This window comes from Ursus americanus, chromosome 6 (genome assembly GCF_024610735.1).
Source record: "Ursus americanus isolate L20-20 chromosome 6, mUrsAme1.1.p, whole genome shotgun sequence".
NCBI lineage: Eukaryota > Metazoa > Chordata > Mammalia > Carnivora > Ursidae > Ursus > Ursus americanus.
In genome coordinates, this window is record NC_142132.1 from 7476650 (window position 1) to 7497136 (window position 20487).

General features: G+C 54.4%; 2 protein-coding genes across 2 annotated transcripts in view; both read left to right on the forward strand.

Annotated features, from left to right (window-relative positions):
• The window catches only part of EEF1AKMT2 (EEF1A lysine methyltransferase 2), a 73260-nt gene extending 71627 nt beyond the window's left edge, over window positions 1-1633 (forward strand). Inside the window, exon 7 of the transcript XR_015724699.1 lies at window positions 1505-1633. The gene's annotated coding sequence lies outside the window, so the exon portion shown is untranslated. The remainder of the gene's footprint in view (window positions 1-1504) is intronic.
• Window position 1634: 1 nt separating this feature from the next.
• FAM53B (family with sequence similarity 53 member B) overlaps window positions 1635-20487 on the forward strand; it is a 72786-nt gene continuing 53933 nt past the window's right edge. The window contains exons 1-2 of the mRNA XM_087862587.1: window positions 1635-1769; window positions 9699-9753. Of these exons, the coding sequence (XP_087718713.1) occupies window positions 1692-1769; window positions 9699-9753 (133 nt within the window). The 5' untranslated portion in view covers window positions 1635-1691. The remainder of the gene's footprint in view (window positions 1770-9698; window positions 9754-20487) is intronic.

Consider the following 20487-nt stretch of genomic DNA (forward strand, 5'->3'; position numbering starts at 1 on the left):
CGCCTCCGCCACTGAGGCGGCACAAAGGGTCTCTTTGAAGGGAGAGTCTGTAGCACCCCCCAACCCCGCTCCCCAGCCAAGCGTCCAGGGGGCTGGCGGGCATTTCTGGCTCAGCTTTCTGGCCTGAGCTGGGAGGAGTGGTCTGACATTCCTTCCTTGAGCAGCTCACTCTTGGTCAGAATGTGCTGCTTCTCAACTGAGGTGGTGTTGAAACTCCGGTGTGACCTGGGAGCCTACATGCCACCAGGTCTCTTCCTGAACAGCCGATCCTTTGAACATGTATTGATCCCCCCCACCTCCGCTCTTGCACTTTGGATGAACCTTGTTTTCGAAGAACAGTAGAAGGTAATTTTCCTGTGCTTGCCAGCTGGCCCGTAATTGAGCAATTCCAATAACACCCACTGTAAAGTCTAATCGAAGTAAACAGGAAAATATGATTTACAATCTGGACGGCAAGTAAATACCAGGGTGCAATTAATTTTTACACAGAGCAGCAGATTCTAAAACATTTTCCTGCACCGAGCAGTTTGTTTTTAATTATAGATTAGGAGCTGCCCTTTTCTGCTGCTATTGTCATTATTTTTCACTTTGTGACGGTGATCTTCAGGTTCCTTGCATCCATGTGACTCTCTTTGAAGGTGTGACCACAGCGGGGTGGGATGGGGACATAGGATTTGGAGAAATTCATGTGTAAGGAGCAAGTTCTCAAACCTGAGCTAAGGCCGTGCTCTTTTAGCATTTGCTTGGGGGGGGGGGTGACGTGGGAGGAGGTGCTGGCGGGTTCTGCAGAATGGCGCCATGAGGGGTCCTGTCACTGCTCGCAGCTCTGGGTGGTGTGGGCAGCTCTTGGGAGAAGGCAACGGAGGGCGGCTGTCACCACAGCCCTGCAAGGGCTGTGACTTGGTTCGGCTCAGTCTGGGGAAGGGGACAAAGCTATAAAGGCCCCCAGTGTTGCAAATGTTGTTGAAACGTGGTGCTTCCAGGGGTGGGAAACACATGCCTTTAAATGAACCCTCCTGATTCTTCCAGTAGCTTTTGTTCATAACTCGGTGGAGGACAGTAGCCACCTTGCCACCTGAGGCTGCCTGAGGGCTAGTCCCTTCAGTTTTGACTGTGGGTCTGATGCATGTCTGACCCTCAGCCGTGGGCATATACCGAGGCTGTCTGTAAAGCCAGCTGGGTTTAAGATGCCATATGACTTGAGTCCACTCTGGGGACAGCAGATTGTGACCAACCCAGACCCTGAGATAGGTCTTGAAGGTGCCACATGGCTGAACAGAGACCCATTGCTGTACCACTAGTGCATTGGCCTTAGGGGTGCCCTCAGGCCGGCATGGGGGCCTCTCAGAAGGGGATCCTGGCCTTTGCAGCCATAAGGCATCTCCTTTAGCGGGGAGGCAGTTCCGTTTCCGAGCAGGGCCCCAGCAAGGGGGTATGCGGGCAGTTCTCTCGGGGCCCAGTCTTCCCAAGTCCTGAATCCCTTGCCTTTCTGTTGTCTTTCCAGAGAGTTGAGTGCACTTGGCCATTTCCTGGAAGAGCCCTTCCCCAAGCGTGAGCAGCCAATCGGGAGCTGTTCCTGCTGATGCCAGTCACCTGGGAGGTGCCCAGCAGGTCACCTCTGCCCAAGTCTGCCCGACCGAAGATGGCTCGTGCCCACCCTGGGATGGAGCCCAGCGCCTGAGGTCCTTACCATGGTGATGATCCTAAGGAAAAGCCTCGACAACCAGGGAGCTGACTCCGTAGCATGCAGGACCTTCAACCCTGAGCTGGTAAGGACCCACTGGGCCTCATTTCTCTGATGACCTTTTTAGAGGCCGGATGTGCAGTGGGGCTGTGGACTGAACATGCAGGCTTAGCAGACTGAGTCCAAAGTGCCCAGGAGCAGAGCTCTGGGAGATGTTGCAGGCTGGGGCAGCGGGGCCACGTAACCCAGAGCCTGGCTATGTGCTTGCAAGACATAGCTGGTGGGGGTCCTCTGGTGCGTGAGGAGGGAAGGCCAGCACCCTGGTAAATGAAACCAAATGGGGTCCTGCTGCCCCTGCCAGGCTGAGACTGACATTCCTTCTGGTCTCCACCCGGTAAGAGGAGGTGGTTTCCCGAAGGGAGGTGGTGCCCAAGTGGGGGCCAAGATCAGGCGGCACTTCCAAAGGGCGGCGCAGACGGAGAGCGGCTGCATCGGGAATGTCAAGGGTGGGAGACAATGGAGAAAGAGGGTGTGGTCTGGTGGCCAAGGTGGTGGGCCGTGGTGACAGCCGCCCTCCGTTGCCTTCTCCCAAAGTTGTCCTGTGACCAAGTGGCCTGATGGGCTAGGCCAGAAAGGCAGATAGCTCGGCCTTCTCAGACTGAGACCAGAGTAGCTTCTTAACCTCCCTCCAGCCCTAATTCCTCAGAAGTGAGTGGGGCAGCTCCCCTGCAGAAGGGGTGGGAAGAGGTCCCACTCTGGCAAAAATAAACCCGAGGAGGGGTTTTGCAGAGAGCTAAGTCCCCAGGACTCTGCCACGGTTCCTGGCACCCCACCTGGTGCCCTTCGTAGCCCCTCTTGAGAGCCCACCCTAGCACCCTCGTGGGCTCCTTCCCCAAGCTCACACCAACAGTCAGGCGGAGAACAGCTGGGCCAGGCTGGGTGTCCAGCCCTCGCAGGAGTGTGGGGAAGCCGTGGGGACCCGAGGCCTTCATGTGCCACTGCGCATGTGCACCAGGCTGGCAGATTTCCACAAGCAAGGATGGGTCAGGTCTCTGCCCATCACGGCTTCCTTTCCAGTTTGTGCTGAATATATAGTTATAAATAGATTCCCTCTTGCTGTCCCTACTGCTGTCGCTCTGGTCCCACCCGCTGTCCTGTCTTGTCTAGAAATGTGTTGTAACTGGTCTCCTGCTTCTGGCTCCTCAGGCTGTTCTCTCCCAGCAGCCAGAGGAATTACAAGGCAGATGGGTCTCTCCTCACCTCCAGCCTTCTGCTGGCTTCCCATCTCAGGCCGAGCAGACGTCAAAGCCCTTACCAGGAGGCCCAAGGCCCATGTACTCTGGTTCTCTGTGACCATGGAGCTCTTTCTCTGCTCTCTCCCCGCCCCCTCCACTCTGCTCAAGCCACACTGGCCTCCTTGCTAACATGTGAAGTATGAGCCTGCCTCAGGGCCTTTGCACTTCTGCGGCCTGGAACACTCCCCCTTGGCAGGACTCCTTCCCTCCCTCTCTTTCTTCTTTGTTCACTCAGCCTAAAATTGAACTCTGCCACAACCACCCCCTCCCCCACGCTCTCTGCCCTTCCCCTTCTCTCTCTTCCCTCCTAATGCCTGTCACCTTCTGACATTTCAATCTCGTTTGTTGAATGACTGCTTGGAACTGTGAGCTCCATGAGGGCAAGGAATTTTGTTTCTTTTGCTTGTTGCTGAGTGCCCAGGGCCTGGAAGCAGGGCCTGGGCCATGGTAGGTGCTCAGGGACATTCGTAGAGTGAATGGACACGGGTTCCTGCAGCCCAGCTGCCACCCAGCTCCTCACTGCTGTAGTTCCTCTCTGGTGGCGGCTCACGTTCACGGCTGAGGGTGCAGGTATGAGCCGCTCTGCTTTCTGCTGTGGGGGTGGGGGTGCGGGGCGGGGGGTGTTTTCCTGCTGAAATCTGAAGGATACACCGGGAGTAGCCCTTACCAGAAAGAAATGACCTCCGGGGTGAGGGCTGTCTGGAGGTCCCAAGGGAGGGTCCCTGGCCGCTTCCACATGTGCTGTGGGTCTCAGCAGCTGCTGCGGAGCCTGGTCCCATCGCGGGGCCGGCCTGGCTGGGGCTAGTCGTGGAGCTGGTCCCGGGGCACGTGGGCCCCAGTTCAGCTGAGCTGCCCTTCGAGGAGACATGGCCGGAGCGCCTGCCAGCAAAAGCGTGGCCTCCCAGCCCTCGCGGGGGAAGGAAAACTCATCTTTTCAGGAAAGTCGAGGGAGGCCGCCTTCCAGTCCAGGCACGCACAGTGAGCAGCCGAGAAAGACCCCAGATCGTCTGAGCCTAGTGCTGACGTCCATGAGACGGAAGGGAGGGTAAAGTGATGTTAGAACGTGCTCTCCCCTGGGGGGCTTTGCTTCAGCTTCCTAAACTGGCAACGCCATCCTCGTGTAAATACCATCAAGATAACAACAGGAACATGGAAAAGCATTTCTCTTTTGTTTTCTAATCAGGCTAAGAAGATAACAGAAAGAGGAGGGGCGGTGGGCTTCAGATTAAAAAAGAAAACATGAATCACAGGCCACTTTGGAATTAGAGAAGCAGGCCCCAGAGGCACAGCAGTAAGAGAGAAAGTCTCAAACTGTGGGTGAAAGTCACCTGGGGGCCACCCAGTGACCTTGGAGGCACTGGGCAAGGAAGCCTGTAGCCCCTCCCTCCCTGCCCTCCGAGATCTTTTGTTCTTTTTCTAAAAACGAAATGCTTGTGGCAAGTGACCGGCCTTGTTCCCAAGAGAGATGGAGGAAAACAGCAGAAAGGACTGACAAGTGCTCCGCGTTTTGCCTTTCCCGGCGCCTGGCCCTGGGGAGAGAGGCCCGAGGGCCCCGCCCGGCCCTAGCGCTGGCCCGGCTTGCACAATGCACAGCAGTGAAGATTGTGCTCAGTTCCCCTTTCCTCCCCCTGCTCTGCTGGTCGCTTTCCTCTGCGGAGTGGGCTCTTCCTCCCAGTGTTCTAACATTAGCTGCTGGCGCTGGAAGGCGGCCCAGACGGTTGACCTCGGGAGCAGTGTTCCCCAGCCCCTTCCCGCACGCCCACGCTCAGGCCGTGGCCTGTTCTCCCAGGCCGGAGTGACCATCTTCCCCAGCCAGGCCTGCCTCCTCTCCCTGGCCGGTGTGTCGGCCCTCTCTCAAGTCTGGAGACTGTTCCAGGGGAGAGGGTGGGGCATGGCCGTAGGCTGCCTTGCTTTCCCCAACCTCAACGTATTTCCCCAGCAGCCGACACTGGTTTGGGGAGCAGGTCCTTCCCTTTGTTCTTGTCGGATTAGGAGGCCCAGGCTGTGATTCGGGGTCTGTGGCCGTGACAGGCCTTGCGTCCAGCTGCCTGGGTGCTGATGATCTTTATACTTGTGACCACGCGGACTTGGCACTGGGCTCAACAGCCCAGCCAGGATCGCTGGCAGGCCCTGGGCTGGCCTCAAGTTAGAAGCCAGAGGTGCACAGACGGTCCGAGGCAGTCTGATACCTTTTCCCTGAGCAGGCAAAGCCACTAGTTGAGCCTTGGCTAACCCTGAAGCCCCGGGAGCCTGGGGAGCCTGGGCCACTGCTCCGTCTCCGTCAGCTCTCTGAAAGCCTCTTACACAAGGGCGCTCATCCCTTCTTGGCTTCTCTTTTTTTGTCAGGCATGGCTCTGTCTTCTGCTTTCCGCTGCCATGGTCTCACTGTGTTCCTTTTTGGAGGCTGGGGTATCTGCTTGTTCCACTCAAGCACATGAGTGTGGGTATGCCCGTGTCGCGTTGTGGTTCCCCCATAACACTGTTAGGGGGAAAAGGTGACATGATGCCTTTAGTCAGTAATCTGCAGAACAGAGCTATGAAGAAGCGTGATTATGGCCAGAAATGAGCTCTGCCATTTTCTGTCGGAGCTAGTTCCTCATTAAGACCAGAACTGTGTCTTTATTTAAGTCAGGCCTTCTTTCTTTAGTCAGACAGATGGCCCCTGAAGCCCCAGTTTGATTTCCAGCTTTTGCCTTCCCTGTGGAGGATCTGATCCCAGAACCTTCCCTTGTGATCTGAGGAATCTCCAGAGACCAGGACCTGTGCTGGGGTAGGCTTGAGAATAGAAGCGTCACAGTGGGAGAAATACAAGGGGAGCTGTGCTCCTTGTCCTCTTTTCTGCAAATACGAGCCAAGGCCTGGGTGCTGACTTCAGTGTGCACAGTGAGTGTCGTATGAATCCGAGGCTGGGAGTCCCTGCAGCCTGTCGGGCATCGCCCGTAGTGATTGGCCGGCTCGTCCTTTTTGCAGTGGTGCAGAGGGTTTGAAGGTTGGGAAGACTGGCTGCAGAACAGTACAAACCAGCAGGAATTTTATCATAGTCTAGGCATACTGGGGATAAATTGGCTCTGGCCAACATGGAGCCCAGAGGGGATCTTGTGTTGGACTCAGGGAGACCTGACAATGATCAGGGTATGCCTGGGCCTGACATCCTGGGAAGATGTTGGGAGAGCTGGTGAGTGAGGCCCCAGAAAGGGCAGGGATAGGGCAGCTCACAGGGTTTTGGAAGCAGGTGCTCATGGCAGGCTTGAGGCCTCCCACTGGGTAAAGCAGCCCCAGCACTTCCTCAGTCCAGGACTCAGAGCCCCAGAGCAGAGGGCCTGGTTGGCCACGCCGGCGTCCTGTGCCCATCTCTTATCAGTGGAGATGGAGGTGTAGTCCCGCCAAGACACTATGCAGGGACGGAGGGAGGAGTCCCAGTGCAGGAGTTGAGTGCTGATAACAGAAGAAGGACCTGCACTTTCACGTGCTTGGTGAGAGAGCGGGAACGGGTTTCACTGAGAACAGGGACGTGGAGAAGGTGTTCCTTCAAGTTGTGAGATCTCAGTAGAGTGATCACTGCTCTCTTACTCCCTAGGGTGCAGAGGGGCCCCCAGCTGTCCAGCTGGTGCTCTCTTCCCTTCTCCACCAGGTTTTGAGTTGGCATGAGCCCAGCGATATGGGTAGGTGGCAAGCTCTGCCCAGTGAAAGTCTGTTTCCATTGGCCCTGCATTTGCTGGGTGAGTGGCAGCAGGAGCAAGACAAGCTTGGGCAGACAGGTGGCCATAGCTGTCGGTCACCCGATAGTCACGTGGCACCTATTCTGTGCTGGGACAAGATGGCAGCCTTAAGAAGCTTAATTCTCAGGGGCAGAGAATAAGCACAGAAGCAAAGGAGCTGACGCAGGCAGTGCGAACACTCAGAGAAAAGCGCGGGTGGGGAGGGTGCGCTTTGGCCAGGATGGTCAGGGAAGGTGGCCGGAATGAGGTGAGGAGCCTGTCGCGGAGAGACTGAGGTGGCAGCAGGCGCGCCTGTCTCCTGCACCCAGGCCTGGCTCGCACGGGCCTGGTGGCTGTGGGGAGAGGGGTGGCCAGGTTCTGTTCTGGTTGCTGTGGGAAGTCACTGGAGGTTCATAAGCAGAAGAAGGACGTCGGCTGGCCTCTGCAGGTTCTGGGTGGGGAAGGGAGGGCAGGCCCGGGGCACAGGCCAGGAACCAGTTAGGGGGCTGGATCAGTCTCTGTGTGGAGGCTGGTGGTGGCTCAGAGCAGGGCCTTGAGGGCAGTGAGAACCACTCCCGTTCCAAGTGTGCGTCCTCCAGCCTGGGGAACAAACGGTCTGCAGCCAACAGGGATAAATCCTTGCTGAGCGAATGAACGCGTGAGCAAGGGCCCGGGAGCCCCTGTGGCCGGGCCAGTGCTTCCCTCTACAGGCACAGACCCCCAGCCTCTGTGGTGCCCACGCAGGTGTCAACAGTCCCTTGGAGGGCCCAGATCTGGAGGGCCCCACCGTGCCCCTCTGTCAGGAACACGCCGGCTTTGCAGAAGGACAAGTCTGTGAGCTGGTTCACTGGCTTGCTTCCTGTTGTCTGTAAACCCCAAGCCCTCCTCGGTGGCGTCCGCGTCCCAGTGCAGAAGCCAGGCGGCTCCAGGCTTCTAGCTGTCTTCCGCTTTCCCCGGCCCAATCCTGGTTTGGGTTTCTGTGGGCCGCCAGCCCTGGCTCGCTTTGCCACCTGCCCCCTCGACCCAAGGGTGGGGTGGGGGCTCTGGTTCCCCAGTGGGTGGTTGCTTCACACCAAGGTGGTCCTGTAGTGTCGGAGTTGTCTCCCCCGGCAGGCAAGGCCCCTGGCATAGGCCAAGCCCAGCTTCTGTCTCTGAACCCTCCTCCTGGGAGCAGAGCCTGCCTGGTGCCCAGGGGCTGCATGCTTGATTGTTCGGCGCCACATGGCGCAGAGGCAGGGCTCTTGAGTCTTTGTCACCCACTCTCCATTTGGTGGCTTTGGTGGAGGCTTTCTGTGCACATCCTGCTGTGTTAACCAAGTCATTTGGGAGGGAGGCAGACACAGCCACCTTCAACTTTTTCCAGATACTTCCCTGTATGACTATAGATAGGATGATTAAAGGCACTGTGGAATCCAGGAGGGCAACCTGTCCTGAAAATATAAGGAGTGTTTTAAACTGAGGAGGGGGTACCGGAAAAGGCCTGCCCCAGCCCCTTTGCTCCTTGCAGGCTTCTCCTGGTCCTTGAGTACTGGCTCCAGTGCTTCCCCCAGGAAGCCAGCCCTGACCTCCCACACCCCAGCACCCTTGGCCTGGGCCCTCTCCTCTCTGGTCCTGCTCTCTGTAGTGTAATGGTTTGTCTCTGTGACTGTGTCCTCCATGAAATGTGAGCTTCCCGAGGGCCAAGGCAGGCATCCTTCCCCTCTGTGTCCCAGGCTGGGCAGGATGGACCCTTACTAACCTGACTGGATGAACACGTAGCTGACCGAGGGCAAAGGTCTCTGAACTGGGGAGTTGGGGACAGGCACTCACCACCCTTTTATCTGGGAGGGCCAGGTGTTCCTAGTCAGCTCCACCCTCCTCCTTCCAGGCCTGAGAGCCCCAGGGCCTGGGTTCCCGTCCACTTCTCAGACTGGATGCTTGTGTGTCGCTGTTATTTGGGGCTCCTCTCAGAAGTTGGGGTTCTCTTGGACAGGCTGACTCCTCTGGGACTGAGAGCTTCTTTCCCCATCACGCGCTCAACCCCTAGCGCAGCCTGCATGTGAATAATTACCAGTCCTTAGGAGTGGGTGAAGGAAGGAAGGAATGAGCCTTGGGAGTACTTGAGGCAGACCTTTCTTCCTGGGGCCCCAGTGGGCACCGTCTCCTCCTCACCAGAGGTCAGAACAGGCCGCCTGACCCATGCCTCAACCAGCACAGGGGAGCCCAGAATGTTCTGTGCTCAGGTTACTGTGTAGCCATGGAGCAGTGCCTAGTCTTGGGGCCCTTCTAGGCCCCACTGGCCTGTTTCTCTCCCAGCGGCCATAGCATTTTATGAGGTGAAGTGTGGGGTTTGAGGGGAGATGTGGGATGCTTACGGTTGGAAGGGAAGCCATTGAAATACGGTGCCAAGGAGTTCAAAAGCTATGGCTCTGCTGCGACCAAACACGACCTTTGAGTTTCTGTTTCAGTTCAGAGAGGGGGCCTTGGGGGGGCCTCCCTGTAGCGGCGAACAGCTCGCGCAGCACAGGGCCACCCGCTGGAGCTGTACCTGGTGCTTCTGTATAGAGGAAGAGCTGTTCTCCTGTGTCTCAGGGGAGGGAAGGAGCTGAGGGTGGTAGACGGGCCTCCGCTCCTCCCTGGGGGCTCTTCCTGTCCTCGAGAGGCCCCCTCTTCTCCCAGCCTGCACTGTGGGGCTGCCTCCCTGCCGCGCAGCTCAGTGAACCCCATGTATCACACCCTCCTCCACAGCTCTCACATGGAAAAATCCCCCAGTGTCAGAAGTCGTGGGGCTTTCTTGTGTGTTTTTTGAAGCCATTAACTTGATGGACTCCATAACTCACTGGAGACTTTGGACACAGAGTCCAGGTCTAATTATGGGCAGATGTTGCCTCTTAGAACACTTTTTTCTCCTTTCCCTAATCTGACGTTGGCAAAAGGCAGTTACCCCTTTAATTGTGACTTTAGCGAGGGATCAGTGCAGGGTCATGTGCAAACGTGCTTCTTATGACTTGAAGAGTGAATAGCTTTTCTGGTTGTTTTCAGCACACGCCAAAGAAGATGAGTCAAGGACCGACACTTTTCTCTTGTGGAATTATGGGTGAGTAACCAAGGTGGCTGTGAAGAGTCCTTCTCTAGTCCTTCCACCAGGGCCTGAGTTCTCCAGGTGAGACACTGGAAGCCCTTTCTGGACACAGGCACACAGAGCAGCAGTGGGGTCTCTTCTCTGTGCTTGATCCGCCTCGGGCCCGGCCGTGCTGGAGTGCAACCAGGGCTGTGGGGCTGCGTGAATAGGAGGGCGCTGGGGTGTGGTTGACAGATGTCATCTCCGACCGTAATGTTGAGAGTTTCTGTCTGGTTATTAAGGTAATCATGTTCGCTTTGAGGCATTCAGAAGACATACCACAGTGTAAAGTATAAAATAAAAATCTCTCGTAGCCCCAGTACCCAGTGAGAACTCCTGGTACTATTTTGGTGTATTTTTATGTTCTTTGAATTTTTTACATAGCCAAGTCTACGATGAATGAATGATCGTATACAATTATATACAAAAACCTTTTTTTGTGTGGTTTCACTTGGTGGTCCTTACTACCGTCGGTTCCCCAGTGCATTAGCGTTGGCCCATCCGTGTGGTTGAACGAGTCTGTGGTACCACATTGTGCATCAACGTGTATTTAACGGTTTAACTGTTTCTTGTTTGTTGGGTGGAATGGCTGTTTTGTTTGCTGTTGTGATGACCGGTGAGGATGTGTCTAAGTCTCTGTCTTTTGTCTGCCTTCTGGATTATTCCTTAGGAGTTCCCAGGAGTGGCTTAGAGAGGCCAGAGGGCAGGAGCATTTTTAAGGCTCTTGCTTCATATTGTTGACGTGCTTTCCAGAAGGGTTGTTTTGGTCTCCTGTGCCCACGCAAGTGTGAATTACTCTTTTTCATATGGGGGCAGAGGAGATGACTGTATTGATTATATTGATTTTTCTGAGCTCCAGATGATTGGGCACAATCTCCCCTTTTGCCGTCTCCCCATGACTCCTCCTCCTGTGGGGAAACCCTGCCGGATGAGTTTCTCTAATGTTTGTGTTGAGGCAGCAGCCAAGCTCCCATGGTGGGTGACCCCTGCAGGCCTTCGGATTCCAGGCCTGTCTTCACGGGACTGTGTCAGGTCTTCTTGCCCTTTTTCTCAGCCTTTGACGCTGTGCACAGTGTTTACTTTGTCTTTTTTAGACTCCATCCTGTCGATGGGGTGATGAGGGTGGCAGGGGTGCTGGGTATGTCGCCGTGAGCACCAGGCCCCTCCTTCCTCGCAGGGTCTCTGGGACTCGGCAGCGACTCTGGTGTGGGGCCGGTGGGGACGCCCCATTCGCAGAGAGGGGAACCAAGGCCTAGTGAGGTGACTCCCCACCAAGCTCCCTTGGCAGAGTTGGACCCAGGCTGGGGGAGAAGGAAGATTGTTTTCTTCTCAGTTACAAGCCACAGCTCGGTGGGAGAGCCCCAGGTGGTCCTCTTGATGCTGCCACCCAGAGGAAATGGAAACAGGGAGATCACCTGGCCTTGGGTTACCCACGTGACACACTTCTGAAACTTGTCCCTACATGGGGCTTGATTGAGTACCTCGTTGGTGGTTAACGGCTTTCAACAAACCCTCACCGACCTAGCCACGTGGCTCAGAAGCTTGCCTTGTTGCCTGCTTCACGGGCTGGACTCCGTTGTGTTGTGTTGAAACTGCCTGCCTTTGTCCTGCCGGGAAGGAGAGGGAGGCCCCTGGGCTTGCTCAGCTCCTCAGCCTAGCCTGGGCTTTAGCTTTCAACTGGGCCAGCTTGGTAAACTGGTGGTGGAGGTGTCGGTCTTGATCTCAAGGCCATTCATGCCTGATGTAGTCTGGCTCCAGGGTACTGCCAGGCAGCGGAGCAATGGCCGGGTGGGGGTCTGCGGAGTCCTCTCCTCCTTCTCCTCGGCTGCTCTCTGTCCCACGTGCTCATCTTTCTGTTGGCCGGCCCCTCCTGGATTTGGGGAGACCCCGGGCCATCTGAAGCGTGCATTACCAAGGCTTTTCGTTCACCACGGTTCATTTCAGTGGTTTGTTCCAGTACGTATTTATTGGGGATCTACTACGTGTCAGGCACTTGGCACAGAGAGGAAGTAAATCAGCCCCTGCCCTCAAGGGGACCTCTGTCCAGTGGAGCCGAGAGATCGAGAAACAGTGAATTCCCTGTGGATGGGGACCCTCAAAGCCGAGGGCAGATCAGCCCCTCTTCCTGAGCCTCAGTTCCCTCATCTCGCAGTTTGCAGTTCTTGGTAGGATTTAAAGAGACAGCAGCACAAAGAAGGCACCAGCTCAGTCCCTCCCACCTGCAGCCCCTTCCTGGGCACTTGCCAAGGTGGAATGTCAGCTGTCCGGGGCCTTCCCAAGCCTGAGCGCTGGCAGAAGCTCAGGTGACCGCTCCGCCCGTTTTAACCTGTGCATCGAGGTGTGGCCCCACCCTGCCCCGTGACCGGGGAGGGCATCCCAGGTAGTGAGGTCTCATCTTAGGCATGCCTGCTTTTTAATGGCACTGTGTGGGTCTGGCAGGACTTTTCAAGAGGGTTTTGAGCCTTTCCAGGACTGGGCAATGATCAGCCAAGACAAAATGTCCTATTACTATAATCACCAATCCCCCTGTCTGTCTCCTGGAGATAAAGAACTCATGTTCTGGCCCTGATCGGTGGAATTCTCCCGTGATTGCTGGGGACAGCTTGGCCCTGTGACTCAGGGCATTTTCCCTCCCAAACCCCCATTGCATGGGTCCTAGTTGGAAGCCAGTGAGAGTTTGAGTTTCCTGAACATTCTTAAGAAAATCCAGGCAAGCACATTAGGGTGGGGAGTACAGTGGCCTGTTTGCTTCCTCTTAAAAAGCCACCCTTTCGAGTAGCCCGGCCTCCCCTACACCCACTTAGATAAAATGCCTTACTCATGTAATCAAGTGTTGACAACAATGTGTGTTCTTTTTAAGTACTTTATGTTTTTGTGGGCTGGATGATGGGCCTCTCCCCATCGTTGTCTCTCCTCCCCTCCCCCCCACATACCCTAAGTTTGGGAACTTGATATAAAGAAGCAGTTTTGTGCTTTCCCAAAGTTAGGGAGAGAACAAAGCCAGGACGAGGTGGAGTGGCAGAAGCAGGGCACAGTGGGGCCAGGCTACCGCCCGGCCTGCTCTGCACCAAGGCCCACTGCTCCTTATTAGGTTGTGAGCCCAGCCCGGTCCCCGAAGGGCTCTTTACAGCAGAGACAGTGTTTGCCTCTTGGTTTCCTTTCTCCCCTCCCATACCATCCCGAGAACACTTTCTGTGCGGAGCGGGAATTTCCTCTGCAAGCAGCTTCTCTGGGGAAGAGCCATGTACATGACTGGTTCCTGTGTTCTTAACACAGGAAACCTTGGTCAGGTGGCAGCTTCAGGGCCGTGGCCTGCCCGCTGGTCAGCTGGCTCGGCAGGCTGGCCAGCCCTTGCTGCTGGCCATGATCTCTAGTGGGTGGAGAAGGGGGCTTGGCCAAACCTGACGGAAGCGCTCTGTGCTGGGAGAGGCAGCCCCCCCCCCCCAGGTCCTCCGTTGCTCGCCATGGGAGATGCTTCTTCACGCTGACCCCGGTGAAGCAGGGCAAGTGGGGTGAGGGCATGCTCCTCTCACCACCCTTGGCTAATTGCACGCACTAAATGAGTTCTATATCGCAGGGACGGTGGACACTACACACTCACCACTCAGGCGAGGAGACACCTGGAAATCAAATAATATGTGAGAAAGCAAATGCAATACCAATTATTGCAAAAGGGCCACTAGGTAAAGTTGTGTAAATACAAGTCAATGAACAGAGAACAAAACAATTCATATGCTAAAAAAAAAAATCGCATGGAAACCCATAATTACTTTAGGAGTTATGGTAATAAATTATTTATTAATGTAAATTATTTCACAGGCAGAGAACATAGAGAAACTTGAGCAGAAGGATCATGCATTATGTATAAAAGGGAATTGTAAAAATATTATAGCAGCCCTACTAGTGCCACTCTGGTTCAGGTTTGTCAGCATTTTAATTATAAGCCCTTACTTTCTGTGTTTAATTACTTGGCTGTTAAAGACTACTCTGTACATGAAAGGGTTGTTCCCGGGGGCACTCTCTGTATTAATTTCTACAGGGTAAACCAGTTGGCTGTGTTGGGCCGTGCGGGGTTGAAAGATTTCACTTTGAGATTTCATAGCTTTTGGTCTTTTAACTCCGCCACTATTTGTTGTTGAAAGTGGAATGTGATTGCACCCCGTATGAGAAAGCTGACAATTTGGAGGTGGGACGTTTTCGACTTCTCAGAACGAGCATGTGACCGAGACTGCAGGCACAGCCATAGCAGCGCCTGGGCCGCTCACGCCAGTTTCTGGTCTCTGCCACTGCTGCCGTCTCTCGGGGCTAGCCATTTCGAATATGATCATTGGACCAGCGCCTCCTATAAGAAACAGATTAGTAACTGAAATTGGCTAAAGAGAGCCTTGTTTTCATTTTTAAAAAGTACATCCCCATACAGGCATGCAGGTGTATGATTTTTTTTTCATTTCCTTTTTATTTTTTATTTATTTTTACTTATCGTGGACGTACGTGTGATTTTTCCATCCCTACAATAGTTTAAGGTTTGTCCATAGAGGGTGCTTTAAATGTTTCCTCGCACCATGTATTGGTTTCGACAGTGTTTCTGGAATAACGTACAGACTGGAAGAAGGTGCAAAGTGTAGTTGGCACAGGACGGCTGTTTACGGTGACAAGTGAAAAGGGAGCCTCCCCGGCTGCCTTCTCACCCAGGCTGGCCTGCCTTGGGGTGGGGAGGGGGCCATGGTGGTGCCAGAGGACGGGCGATGACACTGCCAGGCAGACTTTGGGCACCACCCACCACAGTGCATTGCCAGGGTGGTCCGGTGAGGGGCAGCCTGGCCCCACTGCAGGAGCATGGCCTTGGGATTGCAGACTGTGCTGTTGGCTGGCCCTGCATCCCTAGGTGAGGGGTGACACTCTTCTGAAGCTCAGGCGCCCCACCGGAACGACAGGGGGCCCCGTGATGCCCCACGGTTGAGTAGCGTGCGTTGGATGTATGCTTGTGCTCTCTCCCCGCCTCGGCAAGGAGCTCAGTGGGGTTAGTTAACAGGTAATACACATTTATCGGCAGTTTTCTAGAACAGTTCTCCCAGCTTCCAGTTCTCTCCTCTCGGTAACGGCGCTCAGCTTTGTGGTGCGCGTGACTTGGGAGCTGAATCGCAGGCAGGTGCCCATTTCCTATGCTCCATGTGTGCCCACAGCCAGGATGGGAATGCCAAAGGGGATGGGCAAAAGGGACCTTTCTGTCCCTTCACAGTTCTTGTTGCCATTGGGAATACTGGCTCCCTCCACATTTCTGGATGCCCCTGCAGGTAAGGGGTGGGCACCCTGCCTCATACAGATGGGGAGACTGAGGCCCGTGTTCCTAATGCTCAGTCCGGTGTGTTTCTTACCCCTCTATACTCTCTGTTGGGGGATCCCACCAAGCCTCTTTTTGTAAGAGCAGAGGCTTCCCAGAAGCTGTGGCAGCTGCCATGGGCCACCCCTGCCCAGGTGGTGAGGGCAGGGCTCTGGTTACCACTCCGAAGGTTACCAGCCGCTCGGGTTTCTTCTAGAGCCCCTCAAGCCAGGCTCCTTGCTGCCCTTGATGGGGCTGACGGAGTGTTCTCTCCAGCCATCCCAATTCCATGTCCTTGTGCCTTGGCCCCTCGAGGAGCTTGGTGTCCTGTGTCACTGTCCCTGAACCCAAGATGCAGCTGACATTTTATGATTCATTGCTATTGAGAGGGCACAACCGGAGGCTGACGCCTGGTCAGGCAAAACCTGAGAAGCTTTGCTTCCTGACACGGCTTTGAATTGAATCCCCATTCTGATGACCAGGAAGGAGGCACTCCACTGGCCCAGGGGCTCTAGAAGCTTATTTAAAAATCAGTGACTCCCTTATGGGATAGCACAGGTCCTCGTCCTGCATGTTTTTCCCATGTTCTTTTTGTAAGATTGGCTTCATAAAACTGCCTTCAGAAAGATACCTTTCCAGTTTCCCACTGAGAGAGTTAGTGAGCTTTTACCCCCAAATCAAGCAGAGAGTCTTTGCAGTCCCGAGGCCAGGTTAGCACAAGCCAGCCCCACGGGGCAGGGGAGAGAGAGAGTCGTCGTCAGCACAAGTAGATAGGTGTGAAGTCCAAGAATGAGTCAGCCGGTCTCGGTCTCGCTGGAGGCTTGCGACCCAGGCCGGGGAGGCTGCAAGAGTCTAACATCTTGGGGTCTGTGCTCCAGGTGCTTAACCTTTTCTAGAAACCACATTCTGCTGTGGTTCTGTCACCATAAGGCAGCCTGTAACACACAGCACACAGACGTCCAGGCCTGTAAATCTCCTAGCTTTTGAACCGAGGAGGACTGTAGTCCCCTAAGAATCTGGGCCCCTGGGAATTTCCCTTCAAGGGAAGAAATGGAAACAAGAACATTTGAAGTCAGATGCTGTTCGTGCTCCTCCGAGTGTTTTCTTTCTTTGAGCTCTCGATCTGTGTACCCGGCAGCCTTCTGAACCTCCCTCGTCAGCGTGTGGCAGGACCGGTGCTTTGCGAGCAAGGTTGGGGGGCCTGGGGTTTTGTTCCCGTGCGTGTGAGCGTCGGCTTCTCCCGTGCCTCCCGGGCTGGTGGGGTCTTCTCAGGGACTTCAGGCTCCAACATCAAGCCACCTTGGAGGTCACCTGGTGGGGCCATCTGTGAGAGAACTGGATGGTCTGTATGCTTTTGTATGAGTCTGTGCGGTTTGTCTTCCCGTCTCGAGGAAGAGCCTGGTCCCCTGTGAATAATCTCAAACTTGTGAAGATAGGCTCAGCGGGGAATGGAGCAACTTGAGAGGAATGGGGATTGCCCGAAGGTGTGAGGCTGGTGCCGGTGCTCCCAGGCTGTGCGCCATCATGCTGGGCCCTTGTTCACCCCAGGCCGGTGCCGGTGTGTCCCAAGAGGAAGGTGGGAGGCCTCAGACCCTTCCCCTGGCTTCCCAGGCCTCTTCCTGTGGCTCTCCATCCAGAACATGCTGAGCAGCTTGGGGCCCCCACCCCCTCCTGTGAAAAAGGGCCCTCCATGGACTTGAAGGCTGAAAGGTTTCCTTCTCTGTAGTTCTGCTTCTTGTTACTGACTGGAAACAAAATAAACCCCAAAGCACCAACTTTTAATGGTGTTCTGACTCCAGATTTGTAGACACTGGAATGGTCAAGCTTCCGGAAGCATCCTGGGTGTGGCTGGATGGTCCAAGTAAGCTGCCACTCTGACAAAGGTGGGAGAACCCAGGCCCCCGTGTAGCCTGTAGGAGTGGCTCTCCACACCTGAGGAGCCGGTTTAAATGCAGACCCCTCCCCCTAGAGATTCTGTTTCCTGAGTCAGGGACTGGGCCTGGGAATTGCATTTTAACACCCCAAGGGGCGCTCCTCCCAACCCAAGGTGCCAAAACCACCCTGAGGAAGACTGGTGTAGAGCACACAGGGGCCCACCCCGGCCAGACCCACAGAGCTTGGTACCAGGGGCAGGAGAGCTGAGCCTCAGCTGTAGGGCATTGTCCAGCTCTGTCCTCCCAGTCATGGCACTGCCACTGGCAGAGCCCGCTGTGCCCTCACAGGCCCTGTCCCAGGCAACTGTTTGATTCTTGAATAGCTCTGCGAGGTCATTACTGTCTGTCACCCACATTTTACAGACGAGGTAACTGAGGCTCTGAGAGATTAAGTGACTCGCAGAGCTGAGGTTCAAACCTGTGTCCACACACTTCCCACCATCCCAGGTGACCCCTGCTCAGTAGACTCCCCAGGTCCATGGCTGTTGTCACTTTTGAAAGAGTTACTGCTGTCTGGGCAGAGTGATACTGAATGGAGGGGCGGGGGTGTCCAGTATCCTCTCCTCAGAGCCCTGCCGAGGCCCTTTGTCCGGAGTGACGTCAGGACCAGAAGTTCGGGGCTGTTTGCCACTAAAAAGTAGCTTCTATTCCTGTTTCTTTTGTCTGGTGACCTGACCCAGCAAATTGCTTTCTGTTCCCTGAGCGAAGGGTGAAAACACAAGAGCTAAACATAGCCCCGATTGTTTTTACTTTTCTTATATTGTACTTCTTCAAGCGATAAAGATAGTAACAATTAAAATATTATCTGCCCCTCAGACAGACCAAGTGGCCACCTGGCTGGTGTTGACACACAGTAGCAGCAGTCAGTGTTGGACAGAGCTTTGTGTTTCCAGAGTATCTTAGACCTCATACCACTAGTCAGACTCCCCGCTGCTTCACACGCAACCACCCATGACCTTGGGAAAGCGGGAAGTTGAAGACAGAGCCCCCAGGTTGGACCTAGCTGGCCGAGGAGGGGTTACCAGTGTGAGGGGTGAGAGACAAGTGAGACCAAATGACCACCCACAGCCTGCTCTGCGCATGATCCGTTCCTCCCTCTACCCACCACTGGCTAGGGTCTGCTGTGTGCCAGGCTCCATGCTGGGCACTGGGAGCCATGCTGGGGCTGTGCTCGAGGGCTCGTGGCTCAGTAGAAGCAGACATGGAAACAGATAATTAAGGTTAACATCTGAGCCATAAGATTGAAAGTCAGGCAAAGAGCTGTGGGCGCCCAGTGGCTAATGTGGAGAAGGCCCATCTGCAGAGAAGGCGATGTTTGAATTGGCTCTTAAATGATAAGGAAGAGACTCTTGCTGGAGGGATAAAGTCAGGAGAAGAACAGTCCAGGCCTTCACAAAGGGGTCAGGGGGTGAGAGAGCTGGTGTTTGGGGGCTAGCTGCAGATTCACTGCCGACACAATGCTCCCGCATTTAACCAGTGGACCCAGGTGAGAACGGACTCTTCATCATCCTACGGCGAAGGAATCTTACTGTTAAGGTCGTGGAGGCTTACCCTTAAAACAGAGTGGCGTGGTTCCCACAGCCAAGCAGGAGCACGTTAGAGTTAGCCCTCCAGCGCCAGGCCCCGCGGGGTGGGGATTTGATAGTCGCCTAATCCCAGATGGAACACCCACCTCCCGCCTGTAGATGCTGCCTGTGCCCGTCCCCACAGTTGGTTCGTTCATCTTCCGTTTTATAAGGAATACTCTTCAGGGCTGTGTACACAAACCAGGAGGAGTGTGCTTTCTGGGCCCTTCCACGGATTGTCCAGGATGGTTTCAATTCCACCTGCTTCTAGTCTGACTTCTGATGTCACAGAAAGTTCGGTGTGCCTGGAGTAGGGTGAACTGGGGAGGCGATGAGTGGATGGGGTCTGGATGGCAGGCTAAAATGTTTGCGTTCTTTCTTCGAGGCGACGGGCGGCTGCATGGGGACAGACATGACAGGTGTGGGCCTCAGGAAGTTCTCTGGAAGCACTGAGTCGTTGAGCTTGGAATAGGGAGGCCTGAGGGGTCCCATCAAGAAGCACCAGGATCATGAGATAGCCTTGGGGGGAGGAATGGCGCTGCCAGATGAGAGGGACTGAACCTTCATGCTTAACTGGCTCCCAGGTCCCCTTTCTTCTCATGACTTCCCTAGAGATGGGGACAATTCCAGGGCAGTGAAATTAAAATGAAACGGAAAGTGGTATCCTCTGAGGGTGGGATCAATTCTTTTTAATTTCATGGGCTTCCCAGGGCCTGGGATGGAGAATGTCTGTAGCGAGCCTCGGGTTCCTTAAGCAGGGCCACTGTGATGCCATGTTGGGGCCCTCACTGCTCTGTGGCTGGGCCCACTGGTCCTTCCTCAGTCAGCCACATTTCTGGCCCATCTGGTGCCTCAGTGCCTTGTCCCAGAAGAGAAGTTGGTGGTCAGTTCCAAGGGAACTCCCTGAAAGACCAAAGGAGCAAACCCAGAGGAGGCTGGGATCATAGGCCCTGACCCTGGCACAGCGCCAGTGGGCTTGGTGGCCACATCCCCCACACATTTGGAAATATATTTGTCCTTACAGAAGATGTAAAAACTAAACAAAACAAACAGGAAAAAAACATAAAGCAGCCAGCTCTCTCCCATTCGATTATGAGCATTTTGGTTTATTTTCTTTTAATCATCACATATAACATATGTATTTTACAAAATAGGAATCATGTTATCTATACAGTTTTTCTATACTGTTTCTTTAGGGTTCGAATTACATCATCAACACTTCTCCCATCATTACTATTCTTTGGAACTGTGCTGTCTCCATGTTCCACATTACTCCCTGATCATTTATGTCATCAGCCCGACTGGAGGGTGTTTTAGTTGTGTTTACCATTTTGCTGTCACTCGTATCACTTTTTTTTTTAAAGATTTTATTTATTTGAGAGAGAGTGCGCATGCGTCCACACCTGCGTGAGCATGAGCAGGGGGAGGGACGGAGGGAGAGGCAGAAGCAGAAGCAGGCTCCCCACTGAGCAGGGGGCCTGATGTGGGACTCGATCCCAGGACCCTGAGATCATGACTTGCGCCAAACGCAGACCCTTAACTGACTAAGCCACTCAGGCACCCACTTGTATCACTCTGAAGACCATCTTTACACACAAATCTACACTTTTTTCTGAGGATAACTTTTCTTCTTGTAAATCAGCTAACAGAGTGATTCAGTGATGTTAGTTTGTATTTAATTTTACTTTATTATGAGTTTACTGATCTTTCAACTACTTATAAATGTCAAATTGAAACTGTTTTAAAAGAATCGTGGCTGCTCGAGGGGCGGTGAGTAGTGAAGACGTGTTTTGAACAACATAAATGCTACTTGCAAGAAGGCAGTTTATGGTAATACTTTATCAGATTTAGTTAAAGGGACACGTATGGAGACTTGCCGTGCACCAGGGCT